Source organism: Phoxinus phoxinus (genome assembly GCF_949152265.1).
Source record: "Phoxinus phoxinus genome assembly, chromosome: 15".
Taxonomy (NCBI): domain Eukaryota; kingdom Metazoa; phylum Chordata; class Actinopteri; order Cypriniformes; family Leuciscidae; genus Phoxinus; species Phoxinus phoxinus.
Genome location: NC_136890.1, coordinates 9,939,270 through 9,958,800, shown reverse-complemented (window position 1 = coordinate 9,958,800; position 19,531 = coordinate 9,939,270). Strand labels below are relative to the sequence as shown.

Here is a 19,531-nt window from a genome sequence, read left to right as displayed (position 1 = left end):
ATTTTAGTACTTCAACTTCAACTTGTTTCAGTTATGTGCCTAGGCAACATTTCAGATTTTTAGGTTTACATTTTTATCTAATACCTTTTTTATATATATATGTCAGCTTTATTTCAATTAAATAATTTAATTTAGCTGATTTATGAAAACGCCCAAGGAGGACAGACGTATGCGACAAAACTATATTTCCCACAATTCTCTTACGCACGAGAATCCTTCGATCATTAATTATGTATTACGGCAAAATGTTTCCTGTCCAAATGAAATTTGAAATTGTCCATTTTACTGTAACCAAAAAAACATAATACGGTCTATGACCAAAACCACAATCATCACATCACGTCGGAAGTAGGAACTTAACAGAAGCGCTAGAAAACAGCATTAGTTTAACAGTTAAATTGTTGTTTTAAACGCGCGCTAATGCTTTTCCAGTCGAGAGATATAAAATATTTTGAATATTGTTTAATAGAAATGTAAATTATATTTAGGATTTGTGAATGTCACGTGTTGAAAAAGCCGGATTGAAATAATCGATTCTCAGAAATTAGTTCGCGCTAAACCTAGAAGTGACGTCCTGAAGCGGCTGACGTTCTTCGTGACGAGCTGCTGTTCTAGTGTCGACTGTCATTCTCGTGAGCAGCGCAGGGGTCAGTTGGAGCCGCTACCAACTCCGGTGCACGACCAGTTCACAACAGCTGTCGGAACAAGTAAGTTTTTTGTTTTGTGTACACATTTCCATCTGCCGTTAAAGGGAGATGTAATGACAGCGTCGACAAAACCCGTACGAAGAGGCGCGTTCCTCATTTCGTTTTTTAGCATGGCTGTTTGCTCTTGTTTGGTGTGGCACAAAGTTAACTGATATTTGAGGACATCATTTGGTATTTATGCAGAAGGACACTTAACTATCCCGTTACAGAACTGCGTGCCTTGACCGACCTTAATTAACGTTAGCTCATTATTGTTGCTAGGTCAAGGTTTTGTGATTCACAAGGGAAATGCGTAGGGTTTGTGTCTTTATTCATTAAACAAATACATTAAACAATACAATAAAATTAGCAACCTAGTAATAAGTTTAAATTGCACGATTGAACTCCTAGTATTGGCCTCATAATTTGATGGTTAGCATGGGCTGCTAATATTTTCATAAGAACCATGTTTAGTGAAAGGACATAATGATTGACACTCCGTGTCTCCAATAGCCTTCCACTAAGCATGACTGGTGGGTGGAGTAGGAGTCTCCGGCCAATGGCGCTCTGAAACGCCTCGGTGGGCGGGCGTAGTTGAGTGACTCATCAGTGAAGGGGAGTGGAATGTGTGGATGCAAGGTCAAAACATAGGCGTGTGGAGGGAGAGAAGGGTCCATGTTTATTTCAACCACATGGTCATGTTAGTTCCATTTAGCGAAAAAGGACACCCATATCCATTATTCATTTTTAAAAGAGTATAGTTCAGTTTATTAGAGTAACAACGGATCTGATTTATTTCTTATGTAGGAAGGAAAGGCAATGCTTTGTCAAAATGTGAAGAAAAAACTCTTTGCAAAGTTGCATATGGCATATTGTGATGCAAAATATTAAGTTAATGATGCCAGAAATACTCGCCTAGAAATAAAATAAGTAATTTGTTGTGGGGTTCAAGGGTTTGCAGCGTAACGAATGAAATGTTATGTAATGTTTTTTACACGTGGTTTACTTATACTACATTCAAAATGTGACATAAATAAGCATCAAAAGTTTTTGTAACCTCATTACATCAGTGTTAAGCGAGTTAGGCTCCTGTTGATTGGCAAAGCAGCAGTTGGGTGAAAAATAAATTCAAACTTTACTCAATTTTTTCATCATTCGATAAACACTACGGATTGCTGTGTGCCTTAAAGGATTAGTTCTCCCTTATAATTTACTCACCCCCATGTCATCCAAGATGTCCATGTCTTTCTTTCTTCAGACGAAAAAAATAATTAAGGTTTTTGAGGAAAACATTACAGGATTTTTCTCCATATAATGGACTTCAATGGCAACCAACGGTTTGAAGGTCCAGATGTCAGTCTCAATGCAGCTTCAAAAGCTCGACACAATCCCAGTCGAGAAATAAGGGTCTTATCTAGCGAAACGATCGGCCATTTTATTTTAAAAAATAAATAAAGATTATATACGTTTTAACCACAAATGCCCGTCTTGTACTATCTCTTGAGATGTGCCACGCATTACGTCATCACGTTAGAAAGGTCACGCGTGACATCGTTAAACATCCAGGATATGCACACGTAAGGACCATTTTAAACAATAAACAGACACAAATACATATAAATATGTGTCATTCAACATACAACTTTGAATGCTCCTCCTACTCCAAACTTGTAAAACCTTCCGACTACGTCACGTGTGACCTTTCTGTTTCTAACGTGATGACGTAATGTGTGGCGCATCTCAGAGATAGTACAAGACGGGCATTTGTGGTTAAAAAATATATAATTTTTATTTATTTTTAGAAAATGGCCGATCGTTTCGCTAGATAAGACCCTTATTTCTCGACTGGGATTGTGTCGAGCTTTTGAAGCTGCTTTTGACATTTGAACCTTCAAACCGTTGGTTGCCATTGAAATCCATTATATGGAGAAAAATCCTGGAACGGTTTCCTCAAAAACCGTAATTTATTTTTGACTGAAGAAAGAGAGACATGGACATCTTGGATGACATGGGGGTGAGTAAATTATCAGGAAATTTTTATTTGAAAGTGATCTAATCCTTTAACATAAGAAACTCCAGCTAAAACACTTCTGAGACAATTTCATTACTCAAGAACTTTGTGTAAAAACTTTTATAGTTTACAAGCCCATGAAGGCATAATGTCCTCAAAAATAAGGTTATTTTGGAGCTCTTGTTCTTTATCATGAGCTTGACTATCTCTTTGACCTTTGTCTGGGCTCTGGAGGTGACCATTGTGCCATGGAAAGTACTAAACTGCATAAACAGATATGAAAGATTACGTTCTTAGCTAAATGAAGATGTTTTGTCTTGATGATGATTGCAGCTACTGTTGTACTTATATATGTGTATATATATTGTTTGTTTAGCTTTTGCACTAAAAATATCATTCCATACGTATATATATATATATATATATATATATATATATATATATATATATATATAATATATTGTTTGTTTTGCTTTTGCACTAAAAATATAATTAAAACCTCCATGTCATACCCAGGGCAGAAACTTCCTAACAACATAGTAATATCTATCAAATCCATTTGGCTTTAAATTGCTGAGATAAACTGCACATTTAATGCTCCTCTGATTGACTTTTCTGTTTTTCTTCCAGAGTGCAAAACGCAAATAGGAGTAATAAAGTCAAGGACTTTTGGAACGTGTCTACTCTTCTCCAGGAAGTTAAAACACATTTTCCGTTTTGGGCTAAAGAAGGAGGTGACACTTCTCTTTTCTGTTGTGGCACTGGGGACATCCAGGAACTTGTGAGTGTGGGTGGTGTTTGTTCAATAGACTGCGATGCACCGCTTAAGGACTTGTGCGGCACGGCTCCGGCCAATCACTGCCTCTCAGACTGCTAAAAATCAATCACAGCAGAGGCCAGCATCCATCCCTAGGACGTTTCAGCCATTCAGGTGCTACACTGCACCGGTGGCCGCAGAGCCGTTTCTGAATGGAACGAGCTCCAACTATGTCGAGGAGATGTACTATGCATGGTTGGAGAATCCCAAGAGCGTGCACAAGGTAAGAGGCAGAGGACAGTGCTGTTGTATGAGGTGAAGAGACCTCTCTGTTGTCTTGTCCATTCTCAAACTAAAGTTTTGGGTCTTGGGTGTTTGCATAAAAAGGCCAAAAAATGTATCTTAATCCAGGTATACACTGAATTTCCATCTGTCTAGATGCTGAGTAGCAACTTGTGTGTCTTAGATCAAATTACTGGGATCCCTGATTGTATTTTTAGAGCAGTCATGGGAGTGTGCCGGTTCCAGGACATACTGACACACCGCTGATTCATTATGGGCATTTAGTTGTTTTAACCCTCTGCACTTCTAATGAGGTTTTATGTAATAAACCACAGTTATAATAACCACCTCAAGTTCAAAAGTGAGTACAAGGTCCAGACTCCAGAGTATCTTGGGCTAATGTTTTCCTCCCCGTCCTTTGGATGGATATTTCCACCCATCCCTCAGGCATTTACGTTTTGGCCATCTAGATCAGATATTCTAATCAGGTTTAGAAGGAAGGGTACAGCGCCACCAGTTGCTACATTGTTGTGGTTTCTTGATCTGAATTCCCCCACTTTACTTTGTTCTGTGTAATGGTTGCTAACCTTAAACTGCTTTATAAGCATTAATGCATAAATATAAAATCCTACAATCCTGATTTGTCTTCGTTAACAGAAGAAAGATGTACTAAAGAAGACAATATTGATTATAGGCTTAGTCATGTGTCCCCACATTCTTGAAAATAAAAATTTTCATAGTGCTGGGTATTGACGCTGATTTATCACCTGATTTGGCATCTCGTGGGACTAAAATTTCACGAGATTCTCATCAAGTGAAAAGCTGTCTCGCAATATCGCCACCGCTACATTAACCACTGTCGTTTTGCTGTTTTTTTAATAAATAAAAACCATTGGAATTGTAAACTATTGTAAATTACATTTCAAAATGCACCTGCAGACTATTTTTCCAGTCATGATTTTTGTCATTGACAATTTTTGTAAAATATTGGTTATAACTTTAGAACATCAATAATAACCCACACAACTTACTCCCTTTAACATGGCAAATACCATGCAGTGCCCTATGATGACAGCCCACAGAATCCAGTCACAAAAGGAACTTGATGTTGAATGTCTCAATCAGCTTTTGAGGTCATGAATCAGTATATCGTGAACACTAATTTGGGCACTGGTAAGGACTTTAAGGACCCTGGTTCACTACACATTGTGTAATTGCTCAATCCGTGGTTTAAACACTGATTGAGCAATTATATGTGACATGATACGGATTTTGATGAGTTGTACATTTAACATACAGATGTTCATTCATGTTTTTTTGTGCTGTAACTGGTATTAAAGCGGAGAAGATCAGTTCACGTGTGCTGCCGCTTCTCCTGAATAGAGCTGTGCTACAGCGATATTTCCCATCACATCAAACAGCGCGAAATCTGTATTTATTTTTTCAATTTCTTAAATGGAATTTTAATTTGAAATCTAAAACTTTGTGCTTTGCTACTTTTGATCTGAAACAAAGATGCGTGCTACAATGTTCAGTTCATTCATCAACTGAAAACGCGATAGAGTAATCGATTCTTGGGGATGTAAGAATCGATATTGGATCATAAAAATGAATCGATTAAAATCGAGAAATCCATATTTTTTTACCCAGCCTTACTTTTTAAACTCATTCAGATATCGAAAGCCATTGCGGTATGCATATCGTGATATGTACATTTGCGATATTTAGATATATCGTGCAGCCATACTTGAAGTGCACACATAAATATTTAGCGACACAGAAACTTGCCAACACTTCCCCACGACTTTGAATCGCTACTTTATATTACTACAAGGTGGTAAGTTCTGGTAACATTGCTATTAAAACTCACAGCTTCATTGTTAGTAGAGAGACAAAGTACAGAACAAATGCAGGAAATACACAGGTTGTTCCTATACTCTGTTCTTATGACCCTGTGTCCAGGGTCCTGTGTTCCCCAGATTTAAATACGTTTTTCTTGTTAGTTTTTGTTATTAATATGTACATTAGGGTTTTATATTACATCTTATGTTGTTTAAATGTTTATTGCATTATTTTAGTGTTACATGGATTACCATGGTGGAGTTTTGTTTTGTGTATGAGACTCTGTACCTTCTATAGTATCTCAGCTTGTGGAAAAACTTGTGACAAACTCAATTCATCATGTGTCTCTCTTACCACCTGTGTGATTATGGTGGTTATCAGTATAATATTCAGGTGGTGTGGAATATTAATTTTATATCAGTTAATGAAATATGCACTTTTTAAATGGTTACCATTCAGTCCCATAAAACCTAAACTTATGCTATCATGCTTTTTATGTGAACTGATGACAAGCACTGTTGCCTTTTTGAAATTAAACTTGTGGTTTAATTTTTTAACAGTGTGGTAACCTGAAAAAAAATGTTCCCAAGCTCTTTATTTGCTTAATATGACATTGGTTATTGTGGGAACTCGTCAAATGGGTTTTCTGTTCCCCTGCATTGCTGCATGGATCCCAATATACAGTAACAAGCCTAGACTTGAGGGAACTAAGCAAATGGTTTTGAGTAAGAGCATAGCTTCCTTAGTTTATGGTTAGTATTTTTTTTCTTTTTAAGTTTATAGGGCCCTGGGAAAATTAGTCTTGACCTTTTAAAAGTGTGTTCACACTTGGCATGTTTGATTCGATTAAAATTAACCCTGCTCTGTAAGTGCGGTTCATTTGAATAAGTGTTAACGCTGCCATCTGAACCCTGTAAACCCGAATAAGTTGGCAAAACTAAAAAAATGTAAGGCAATCAGTTGCCTCAATTCTTTTTTTATTTAGGAAATTACTATTTTAAGTTAGCAGAACTGGCAGATTTTTATTGTGTAGGCCTATACATTTTAATTGTTCTTAACTTGAAACATTTGAGTACACTAATTCATACATTTAACTTAAAACTTGTATGTAATCTCAATGTGAACACTTTTATTAGTATAAACTTAGCTAGCTTTAACAAGCTAGTTTGCTAACATACTAATTTGTTAACAATAGTATGTTATACAGTACCACTTTCTGTATGAGTGCAGCAATATAAAGGTTTTATTTGCTCTCAAATCAAGCTACAAGGAACCACTTGTCACCATGATGGTAACTATGCTAAAACCAACAGAAATTCTTCTAAATTAGCATAACAAAACATTAATCACTAATAAATCTCCCACTTAACATTAATCTTGCTTTTTTTAAAAAAAAAACATTATATTACACTTAATTTTAGCATTTACCCTCCTTTTCGAGTGTCATCGGCAAAGCATGCTGGGGAATATACATCCCAGCCGTTTCAGTTAAACTTATGTTCGTCTAAATTAAAAGAAATAATTTCATAAAACTCAAAACAATTAAACAGTTCAGTTTACTTAAAATATATCAGTTCTGTGAACTTGAAAGGAAAAGAAAGTGCTAAATACTCATAAAAGTTAGTTTGACTGAACTAATTACCGGTAGTTTAAATTTGTCGTACTCAAACCAATTAATTATTTTGTGCGTTAGTGTTTACAGTGTGGATATGATGAGTCAGATGGGTCTCGGTCCACTTCCCAAAAGAACTTTGGTGTGGTTTGAATGATGTTTGAACGCAGCACGGACCAAAGACATGTAAATGAACATAAAACAGGAAGATGAGATCCTAAAAAAGAACAGAATGCTCACGCACACCTGTTTTTTTCTCGTCATAGTTCGGTACAGGCAGAACCGCGTCTCCTCGCAGCAGATATTGGTTTGTGTGTGGCGGAGGGATTCCTGCCGCTGTTTTGACTCCTTTACACATTTTATAAGCTCTTCACAAGTTCTCAGTTGGTCAAAATACCCATCATATGTAAGCTACGCACATACAACGAGCGCATTTATCGCAGCACACGGCATTGTTCCGGATGTTCAGGAGGTCTCAAAATAGCTAAAAGCTATGCCTCTAGGTTCAGTATCTTTAGGCTGGATAATAAAAATGCCAATCTGAACGCTAAGCAGACCAGGACTAAATGTTTTGGGTTTTTTTTGAGTGTGTGTGAACGCACTATTAGTTAATGTGTGTTAACAGACCATTGAACTGGGGAACATAGAACATGTGTTCATTATGTGTCGTATAAATCTGTGAAACATTGGACCCTGGGAACACTCTATCTCTCTCTAGATAATTCATTGAAATAAATGTAGTCTTACCACACTACTTTATCTACGTTTCTGATTTTCAAGCTAGATCTAACGAGTCATGGCTGACAAAAATAACTGTCTTTTTTAACCCTTCCAATTAAATGGAAGCTGCCAATAACAGCTTTAACTTTTTAGTGTTGGCTAGAATCATGGTAGATAATCCACAGCTAGGTGCAATAAACTATTTTAATGAGTTTTGCATCTGGTAGTTGTTTGCCTCCACTTTGTGCTTTAAAATCATGTAATGCACACCTACTAGGTGTCACCTAGCTGCTGATGATCCCTTACATGATACATTTCAGCAAGTTATACTGAAAAACTGAAAAAAAGACTGAACGCTTGATCTTGGGATTCAAGAATCAACATCAGTTCATCAAAATGAAGATAGATTAATTGGTATTGTCAACCCAGTCCTACTCTAGTTATGCTCTCCTCTGGTATATGTAATATGCTGTGTATTGTCCTTTCAACATTTCCACCATCTTTGTGTAGCATTTTCAACCGTCTTTGTGTAGCATTTAAAGGGCACCTATTATGACATTTAAAATGTTCCTAATGTTGTTTTGGGAGTCCCCAACAACAGTTTTACATGCATGCAATGACAAAAAACACTTTTGTTGTCGTATAATATGCATTTATTTTTACCTGATTTGCTCACCGACTCCCAAATGATTCGTTCAAGACTCATTTTTCCAAACCCCTCCTTTGCGCGACGCTAATCTGCGTTGATTGGTCAGATGACCCAGCAGTGTTTACATAGATAATACTTATTGTTTAACACGGAGTACAATGATGCTTTTATCAATTAAATTGTGTTATAATAATGATTATAGTCCACTGCTTTGTAGTTTGTAGTAAAAAACTAAAAATAAGATAAAGAATTTAATGTTATGTTAGCGAGCATAGCCCAGAGTTCATATTGTAAAAGCACAATCAGTGCTTCAATCAGTTTGCGTTAGCCCGATGCATAAACACGTTTTTACAAAAAATGCAGTTACGTTACTACGAGGTATATTACTCTATTCTTTAAGACAACTCCGAAAACAACGACAAACACTTCACATATCTCAATACAATTGTCATTGAAGTCCTAGAAGCTAAACGGTGCTTACACAACAAACAAAATAATTATTAATCATGCTACATAAAACATAAAAGCAACAATTTATTAATAGGGGTGTAACGGTACATGTATTCGTACCGGACCGTTTCGGTACAGGACTTTCGGTACGGTGCACATGTGTACCGAATCAGTAAATTAGGCTAGTTTTGTGTGCGGAACATACGTCAATTCGCCTTTGGCTAAGCCACGCCCTAGAATGTAGATTGACCAATCACAGCGCAGCCAAGAACGAGCTCCACAGAGGGTCCGACACTTTTTCACAGCGCTCCATTGACTTCAACGCAGGCGGCTCATATTTTTGGTCTCGGCAGGCTATTACGTCGTCGTTTTATAAAAAATATGGTTAAACGTTGTGCCTGGGGCATTTGTAACACAGATACGCGTTTCCCAGAGAGGTTGGAGGGGGGTGTCCGTTTTTTCCCCTTCCCAAAACCGAAGTTAAATACTGACAAGTGTCGTCTTTGGATTAAACTGTGTGGACGTCCTCGCAATCAGCGAAACCCCTCAAGGATCAACAAGCACACTTTTGTGCTCTAAGATACATTTAGCTTTTAACCTTACTGTGAAGTTACACTAGTTAGACAGTTTTATGCTGATTTAGGTTATGATTTCGGTTCTCTGCACCTAATTGTTGATACGCTAGCACACGCTGCTAATAAATACAACTTTATACTCCCGTAACGTTAGTCCGTTTGCTTTGTAAATAATAACGATTATAGAAGTGAATAGAGACCTACCCGGCTTTGCATGAACAGTGATTCTTCTGATATTGTTAGTCACAGCCTCCGTCTCGATTAGGATATGCGGTGGTTCATTTTTTGACTGTGACCGTTATGCTTTTACCTCTATTTGGATGCCTTGTTATTGCTTGCGTTTCACCGGTATGTCTTGAATAAAGCCTTCAAACGCATACTGCAGACACTTTTGCCTACTTCTATCGGACACTTTATTTGCTGCTTTATAAAAGTTTGATAAAATTTCAGCAGGAAGAGCCGTCACAGCATAAGCCAAGTTGATACCAAACCAGAGCCCAGATGAAGTTGTCGGAGGTAGCAACAGTAACTAAGGAGGGCGGGGCTTAGCCAAAGGTGAATTCCGAGTTTCCACACGAACATATTAAGTGTCGGAAGTCTCCGCATTGCACTGATTAAATCTGATTAATCATTTTTGTGATTCAAATACATGTAAAATATTACCACATAACATCTGTCTTCCTGTGTGCGGAAATTTGTTTATGTTGCTGTGACAACAAAACAAGTGCAAGCGCGCCTGTGTTAAGAGCGCTGATGCGCTCATCTGTGGACATTTCCGAATGCGTCATGTGTCATTAGTATGAGAAAAAAAAATTGGACTTTAACTCTCGGGTCCGGCTCGGACATAAATATTGCATAAATAAAGATCACCACATACACGGCATGCTCGATTTAGCCCAGCCTCTCACTAGAGCCTCATCACGGCCAATATTGGTTTGAGAGTATTTTATTTAGTGGAGAACATTGCAGCAGTATTTTATTTCTTATTCTTTTTTTTTTATATATATTTTTTATTTATTAGCCTAACGTTATATTTTATTAAAAAGTGTGTTTAAAAAAGTGTAAACAAATTGTTAAAAAAAGTTTATAATAAACAACCAGCAGTTTAATGTTTTGCATTTCTATCCCTTACTGTACCGAAAATGAACCGAACCGTGACTTTAAAACCGAGGTACGTACCGAACCGTGATTTTTGCGTACCGTTACACCCCTAATTATTAATAACACTTACAGGTTGTGATACGGAGGAGGAAGCTGATGCAAATACACTTGGAACTGAACCTTCCTTCAATATCAGCCGGCTCGCGAATCCAAGTTTGATTGCATTTAAGTTGATAAAGCAATCGTCTTCAAAATGGCGCGAGCAAAGCACAAGGCTCGGACTATACTTCTGTGGTATAGTGAATTGTAGCCAGTTAGTCTTCAAATGCTCCTCCTTGGGCAGATGAAAAAAGTTGGCTTTTGAGTCGCACTTCAGAACACAGCGTCTCGTCTGTTTTCAAGTTTTCCCTGGCCTTGGAGCGCAATAAGTGGGCGTATCGTATTCAAATAACTTGACAAGTTGACGTCATCTAGTCAGAGAAAAAGCTTCGGTCTTCTAACGATTCATAAAAATGACTCAGAGTCGACTCTTACTTTTGAAAGACAATAACTTTATATACGGTGCACTTTCATATTTCAAACTTTGCAGGATGTTTTTGTTCACTTAGATCTATGTTGCACACTACATGAAAGGTAAATTTCAAAATTCCATAATAGGTGCCCTTTAATTCTCAAGTCAAGTTGTTTTTGTTTGATTAGAAGCACATTAAATAGAATTGCTCATGGTTAAGAATAATTGTTATTGTTGATTCCATTGACAGTTTGTTGACAAATGGAAATCAAACTCCTTTATTTAAAAATCACATTCTACTGGTGGTGTCACGGAAATCCATTCGCCAAAACCCTGTGTATTACCTTTCCTATCTGGGGCTTTTGTCTTGTAACTTTGCACCTGAATTGCAAATCACAATTTCAACACACACCTCATAGTAATTTGTTGTCACCAAGGTGAGGACACTTTTTCAGAAGTGTTCCCAAAGCAAAATCTACAAAATGTCTTTAGTTATATTTGAAGTTTATATAAATGTAAATTAATTGTAAATTTCCAACTCTGTTATGATGGATCTTCAGGACCACAATGCCTCAACATCTTATACATCACATTTAAAGATGTCATGACATGGATTTTAATTTTATCTGTTCCTTGAGGTTCATTTATTTTGTTAAAGGGCCCCTCTAATGGATTTTTGAAAATTACCTTTCATGTAGTGTGTAACTGCAAAGTTTGAAATCTAAAAATGCACCGTATATAAAGTTATTGTCTTTCAAAAGTAAGAGTTGACTCTGAGTCAATGAAATGAATCGTTTTTCAAACGAGTCACAAGCCGTTTCGTTGTGACGTCAATACGAAACATTAGCATATTGCCCGCCTACTTATTGTGCGCTTGCAGACACCAGGGAAAACTTGAAACCCTCCAAACACTGGATACTGATTCCTGTGGATACTGGATAGTATCATGTCGAGAAGATGCTGTGTTCTACAATGTGAAGGTAAAACCAGTTTCTTTTCACTGCCCAAGGACGAGCATGTGAAGAATCAGTGGTTAAAATTCATCTTTACCACGATACCACAGCAGCATAATCCTAAACTTTTGCTGCGTTAGTTTTCTTTTACTGACGACTGCTTCTAAAATCTCTGAGTTCAATGCAGGATTCGCAAACCGCTTGCTCTTGAACGATGGTGTTCAAAATACTTAGTTTTGAGTTTTATATTGTGTAGGTATCTGTACTGACGGTACTGACCCATCTTTCAAGAGCAAGCGTTTTGCGAATTGAGCGCGATTGGCGCCCTATATCTGCTATAATCACACTGTAAGTTTGCCAGATCGGGTTGCGTTTCTGTAGTTCGAATGAGACATAAGAATGTTACAATAGTATTTTTTTTCATAAACATACATCATACTTTCATAAAATCATGCATCATACTCTACCTTGTCTGTGGACGTTGTTGATTCTTAAGCCGGTGGTGTATAAACAGCTAGTGTGCGTGCGACAGTAGGCTGCGGTAGGCTAAATTATTTACGACAGCGGTAATGGACAATTCTGCTTCCAACCTGTAGGGGGACCGCAGAGGAAAAGTTATTTAGTGTTACTTTAAGGCGGTTCAGAATCGATTCTTTCTTTGGGAGACAATTAATTAATTAATTTATTGTCACTTTTGACTTTACAACTTTGCAGAACGTTTACATTCACAAACAGCTATATTACACACTACATGAAAGGAAATATTTGAAAACACTAAGGGGTACTTTAAGGCTTGTCAGTAAACAAGTTTATGATTTGCACATGTTTTTAAGTCCTGTCAGTTCAAATATTCAAGTGAGAAAGAGCTCAATTCTGAATTTGCGCTCTGTTTTCTGTGCATGGCACCCACAGAGCCCCGCAGACAGCACATGTACACCAAGGTGCAATAGGCAATTCTCTACAGAAACATTTTGTTATACTGGTTGAAAGTCTCCTCATATCCTGATAGCAATCACTGTTAAACGGTCTAAATGTAATATTTTAAATGTATATTGTCTGTCGAAGGCATAGTCCATAAAATGTTAATCCAATCTTTATATTCGGTTCGAATGGAATAACACAATGTCCTATCTGCCAGTCATGGTTTTACATACCCTTGCCTGTTTGCGCAGACATCATACGTCATCAGCGTGTTTCATGCTATGCAGAGTTTTTATACAGACAGACCTCAAAATCAAAATCACGTTTGTACCTTTAACAATGATTATTTTTCATTTATACAGTGAGGCTTTGCAGTGTTACTTTATCGAACCAGTGTACATTTATCTAACTCTTGTTATCGTTTTATCGAGGAAAATGATATCACAGTAATTATCTTTTATCGCCCAGCCCTATTCTAGAATGATTAATAAAGCTATTCAAGTCATCTAGTGAAATTGTTTTCATATTTCAATCTATATCGCAGAAAAACAAATTATCGCAATGTCAGTTTTTTCCAATATATATATAATATATATATTGGAAAAAACTGACATTTCGATAATTTGTTTTTCTATATATAGGCTATATAGGATTCAACGCCCACTTGCTATTGCACGTGAGTAAGTGTTTTGAAAACATCCATATAAAACCATCATTTACAAACAAAGCGGTTTGTGATGCAGATATGGTCGGTGTGATGTATGCCCATTTGTCCAGCTCTGGAGGCAGTCGTGTGCAAATGTTTGCCCGTGTGATATCACAGATCCCGCAATATTAAAACAAGCTTTTTTCGAAGCTTGATTAAATAAATGCTTTGTTTTAAAAAGAGGAAGTTTTACGCCATGAAACTTGCAGGATGTTTTCATGGTACAAAAACATTTATATGTCAAAAGACAAATTTGATTTCTCATGTCATGGCCCCTTTAACTGTCTTGAACTCTCTTTGAATGGTTGACATCCAGATTACATTTTACTGGTGAGGCTTTTAAACACAAAATAGCAAACTGTCTCTGTCCTAATTGTAATGTATGTGCTTTCAAATATAGAGAAAAAAAAAAAGTAGTATTAATCCAGCTGTTTCTAGTTCTCAAGCCACATGATATGAAGTCTCTGTAGCACAAGTAGTGCTGACGAGTTACTCATTTTAAATGTCTCTGGTCCCTGACCTTAAGTATGAGTAGAAGTACTAGTGATGCTTGCCTTGGCCAGCACCAGCATTATCTGACCCGTTTCGTAGATTGGTCATATTAAAAAACAAAATAAATAATTTAATGTATTCCACAGATGTTTGATTTGGTAAAAATGAACCAAGAGTTTAGTTTTACTTCACACTGTTTTAAAACCTATTGGAAAAGGACAGTCACTGTGGATCAGTCCAGACTTATGTACCACTACCATGTTAGAGGGTCATTCTTGTTTGCTGCATTAGATCTTGTTCAAAATGGTTCCGTAATATTATATACAATTCAGTATGTCTGTTTAGCCATTGATTTCAACTTAATTGTCTACATAAAGAGTCTAAATCTTTATTCTTTTTCTGTTCTCTAGTCTTGGGACATTTTCTTCAGGAATGCTAATGCTGGTGCTCCTCCAGGTACAGCCTACCAGAGTCCTCCTCCACTGGGAGTGAGTCTGGCCGGGCTTGCTCAAGCCCAGTCTCTGGTGGGGGCTCAACCGAATGTGGAGAAACTGGTGGAAGACCATTTGGCAGTCCAATCCCTCATCAGGGCCTATCAGGTACGCAGAGATTTTAAAAACGCTGTGCATTTGTTTCTTTAAAAATATTGGCTTGAAATTGATATCTCAGTGCTGCCTTTAATGAGTTTGCAGCTTGAACCTTTAATAAGGTAAGATATCTATGCATTTAGTGTAAATTTTGAATTAAAAAATGGATGCTTTTGACGCTATTTGAGGTCACAGGAGAACATTCACTAAGCAGATAGCAGAGGTTGACCGGTATTTGAGTTTGCTGATAACAATAACTGTAAAATCTGGCAAATAACGGATTAATCAGTTGATGGTTTCTGAAATCAGTAATAACAGGGTGTCCGCGGAGTCATAAAAAGTCATAAAATGTCATAAATTTAATAATAAGAATTTTAGGCCATAAATAGTCATAAAAACGTCCGGATTTTCCGTACAAGGTCATAAATTACATTTAGCCACGTCTTAAATTCATATGTTTGTTCTACCATTGCATTTTCGCCCCGAAAATGCGCTGGCGGCATCATGTTAAATGCGCCAAAAGCGGAACGAAAAAACTCATTTGAACCGCGCGCCACACGGACCATATATGCGCTCGGCTCAAAGTCCAAACGGCAGCGCAGCGCGAGGTCACTACAGCAGACGCGTTTAAGCCTTGTTTATACTCGACGCGTCCGCACGAGCGCGAGTCTCCGCTGACTGCGCGCGCACCTCTCCAAACGGTCGAGGCGTTTATACTTGGCGCGCTCGCCGTTGTACTATTCTTTGAAACTACAGGGGGCGACTCGAGTAATTGTTCTCTCTAAACCATCAGGAATCGGTGAGAAGAAGAAATATAAACACGTGACAATGTTTATTTTAGTTACCATCACCAATACAAAAATAATCGTGTAAAACCCAGTAAACCCTGAGATTATTACTTGTGACATTAGAACAAAATATATGTAGGCTAGCCTATATGGGAATACATGTATGTATACAACTAAATTAACGATCTCTTAAAAAAATAATTTCACTAAACATTTCATTAACTTTCATGTACATTTGTGTTAAACATGGACCTTTATGTTCATTAAAAAGGCTTTTTATGCTATTGTATGCTCATTTTTTAAATGTAAGCAACTAATTTAGACACGCAAATGGGTGCTGGTGTGATGAGAAGGTCGTGCTCGGCCAGATTCGGCTCGAAGTCGTGCATCTTCGGATGCGGAGCCGCGCGCGCCGTTACAAAATCTGCCGTGCACACCGCCAGGCGAAATGGGCCTTTGCGCACCCAACGCGCGCGACCGCCCACACCGCAATGACGTCATTTTTGCCGCGCACACCTTCACGCTCGTGCGGACGCGTCGAGTATAAACAAGGCTTTACTCTGATCGGTCTCAGTCACGAGATCCAGTGAGAAGCGCTTGAATTCAGCGAAGGACACGCATGTCTCAGTGATTTAAACCAGTTTAAAGGCAGATGAAGCGGCGCTGACGAACAGGAGAAACACTGCGCAGCGATACAGTCAGAAGCTTTTCCGTCTACAAATTCCCATTATTTACCATGGATTTACTATATAACGTTAGCCTATTAATATTAACTGCACCATGTGGGATATACATATTGAATTGTATTATATTATTATTGTAGACAATGTATTAAAGGACTAAAGGAATATAATTACAGTATTTAATAATGTATTTAGGTTACTGGTTTTCATACATTTAATGAAGATATCAAAGTCAACACAAACCTGTTTCAAGACTTGACCCCCATTAGCACAGGCAGAAACTAAGAAATTAGTTTTCCAACTAAGATATTTATTTTGTTAAGGACCTAATGTCAAATGTTTGAATGTTCTACCTCAGATTTGTGAATGTTCCCCTGTTTGGCAAGTGTTTGTCATGATATGTCCTGAAAATAAAGAGTACCGGTAGTCTAAAACCACAATTAACACTCTACAACTTTCACTTAGGAGCAAAAATATGCCTTTAAACTTTAAAGAAATAAAGATTTGACATTTATCGTGATAATTATCTATATCGACTAATATAAAAGTTATTTTTCGTAATTCGTGTAGGTCATAAATTTAAATCATAATGGTCATAAAAAGGTCTTAAAAAGTCTTAAATTTGACTGACTAAACCCTGCAGAAACCCTGAATAAAAATGAAAACTTTATTACAAAATTATCAATAATGACTTAAAGCTCCAGTCCGTAACTTTTTTGGGGTTAAAAATTATCCAAAATAAAAATTTTGAGCAAGTGCATAACCAGCCGGTGTTCAAAACGATCTGCTTGCCGTAGCTCGATTCAAAACGGTAAGCTTGTTATAATGTTTTTAATTCCAGTGGTACTGGTGGATTTCCACGGGAAATTCGAGCATGTCTTTGCGTCATTACGTCACATCTGTACACATAAAGGAGTCTCGGCTAGTAGGCTATATTGCGTGTGAGGATGTTAGAGGTGGAGATTTATAGTCTTTTCTCACAGCACTTGATATAATTCAACTTATTAATTTGATGGCGGATCCAGAAAGGTTCAAACGTCAATCACCAGTGACAACTGGAGATTCAACCGTTGTAAAATGCAAAAGGCTTCGGAGTGACTACAGAAAAAAAGAGACTGCAGCCGGTTCATGCGAAAACAAGGATAAATATCGGAAGGGCATTAAATGTAGTCACTCAATGCTGATGTTGTTAACATTAACAATTTGAGAACAAAGTATAATTTGCACGGTTTGACGTGATTATGATACGCGATCTTTAGATTTGATCAGTGCGATTTACTGCAATGCTTTTTCCCCCCTAGTTGGTCAGAACAAAAGTGGATAATACTTCTTCAGATGACATTTTCCAGTGAAAATTCTTATGTTGTTCCTACTGTACTTCCAAAAAGTAGAATATGTGATTCTGAATGACAGTATCCACACTGGCGCGGTGACTGACAGCTTCTTTTGTTTTTATTTTTAATAACCACGATCGTATTGGGACTATCAGCATTTAATAACCTGATAATGATAGTTCCATAAAGCAACTATTAGTACCAATTAATCTGTAAAATTGAGATATCGGTCGACCTCTAGCAGATAGTCCCATTTGGTTTAAAATACCAAGTTTTGCAATACCTCGTTTTGGTTGCATTGTTTCGCATCTTATATTTGTGACACTGTGGAAGGATGGGCTCAATTTCACAGTCATGGGATCTGCTTGGTGAACTCCTCATATCTTGTGACTGCTGTTGCCTTGTTTCCAGGTAATGGGGCATCACAATGCAAACCTTGACCCACTTGGCATCAGTTGTGTAAATTTTGACGAGACCCCAGTAGCTACTGGGTTCCAGCATGTTGGTGAGAAATGTTTTCTGTCTTCCACAGCTCAACAGACCAATATTAATGAGCATGTTTTGTGTGATTGTCGCTTTCTCCTTCCCTTTATCTGTCCCTCTTTCTCCCATTTCACACTTTCCCCTGTTTTTCAACTCTTATACCCCAACCCCCTTTGCACCCGACACTTCATTTCATCTTCGACACATCCTACATCATGTCAATCTTCTTGTGCTCTTGCTGCACTTTCTCTTCTGTACCTTCTTTCTCCCCCTTCTGTATCTTTTCCTTGTGGGTGGTTTTGCGTTCGGCTCCCATGTTTGTGGGGCGACCCCCTTGTCTCCTGTAGATACGTGGTCACCATGTGGCTCAGCTGGACCCTCTTGGGATTATGGATGCTGATCTGGATTCATGCGTTCCCAACGACATTATTACGTCATCGGATAAACTCGGTGAGGAATTATGAATGTCCACCAAACTAAACTATACATGGTTAGGACTCAGATGTTTTGTCAAAACTGCTTTCTATGACAGTTGGTGATTGTAATCATTTTAATTTATTCAAAACGATAGGTATTGTTAAACTTTTCTGGAAAGCAGTTTTAGATTTTTTTTTTTTTTTTTTTACTGATTGTTGTGATTCTGGATTTGCTGTGATGAAGGGCAGCAGCACTGTATTGGGCTTTCACATATTTGGCATCAATCTAAAATTGAATTTCTGTACAGTATCACGCTTGAGGTGGCTGCAAGTCTTGAAAGACGTGCTTTGCTCTATTTAAATTACTTGACAGGACTTTGTAGTGACTTGGCCTGCTCATATGTTTTGACCTTGCAGTTAAATCCAATTTTATACTTCTGCATAATTTTTATAAACTCGCACCATAGCTACGACGTAGGCTGTGTGTAGCACGCGTACCCACGCATCAATTCTACGTGGGCCACAAGTGCTGTGATTGGTCTGCTAGGTCCGACGCAGAAGTATAAATCAGCCTTTACATGCACACTACTTTCTATTTTCTGCACACTGTTTGGTAACCATGGAAACATTATCAAATATGGTGATGTCCGTTACACTGAGAATTTTTATTCAAAAATGTCCAAGAGAGGTGGGAGTACATACATCAGATATTTTAAATAACCACGTCTTTAAATGCTTTGTAACCGAGTGCATTTGAATAGGAAAATAGTTCCAAACAAAGCAGAAAGGGTCTCCTAGCAACCCACATCTGTGTTTTATTCTTGAATGATTCCACCGTTTTTTAACGTATCGGGCGAGTCGTTCATAAATTCACTGGACACTTGCTGCTTTCATTGATGAATCAGCCGGTGTGAACGAAACGGTTGAATTAATGATTCTATGATTCATTTATTACGACTTGCTCTGTTCACG

The 19,531-nt window shown here is 37.7% G+C and overlaps 1 protein-coding gene across 4 annotated transcripts in view; it reads left to right on the top strand.

Annotated features, from left to right (window-relative positions):
* Positions 1 to 210: 210 nt before the first annotated feature.
* Positions 211 to 19,531, top strand: part of ogdha (oxoglutarate dehydrogenase a) — a 51,758-nt gene continuing 32,437 nt past the window's right edge. Inside the window, exons 1-4 of one of the 4 annotated variants that reach the window (XM_079637390.1) lie at positions 211 to 707; positions 3,328 to 3,737; positions 14,679 to 14,867; positions 18,491 to 18,593. In XM_079637390.1, coding sequence (XP_079493516.1) covers positions 3,513 to 3,737; positions 14,679 to 14,867; positions 18,491 to 18,593 — 517 coding nt within the window. In that variant the 5' untranslated portion in view covers positions 211 to 707; positions 3,328 to 3,512. Of the gene's footprint in view, positions 708 to 3,327; positions 3,738 to 14,678; positions 14,868 to 18,071; positions 18,594 to 19,531 lie in introns of all 4 variants that reach the window. The other 3 variants (XM_079637392.1, XM_079637391.1, XM_079637389.1) reach the window with 3 other exon arrangements.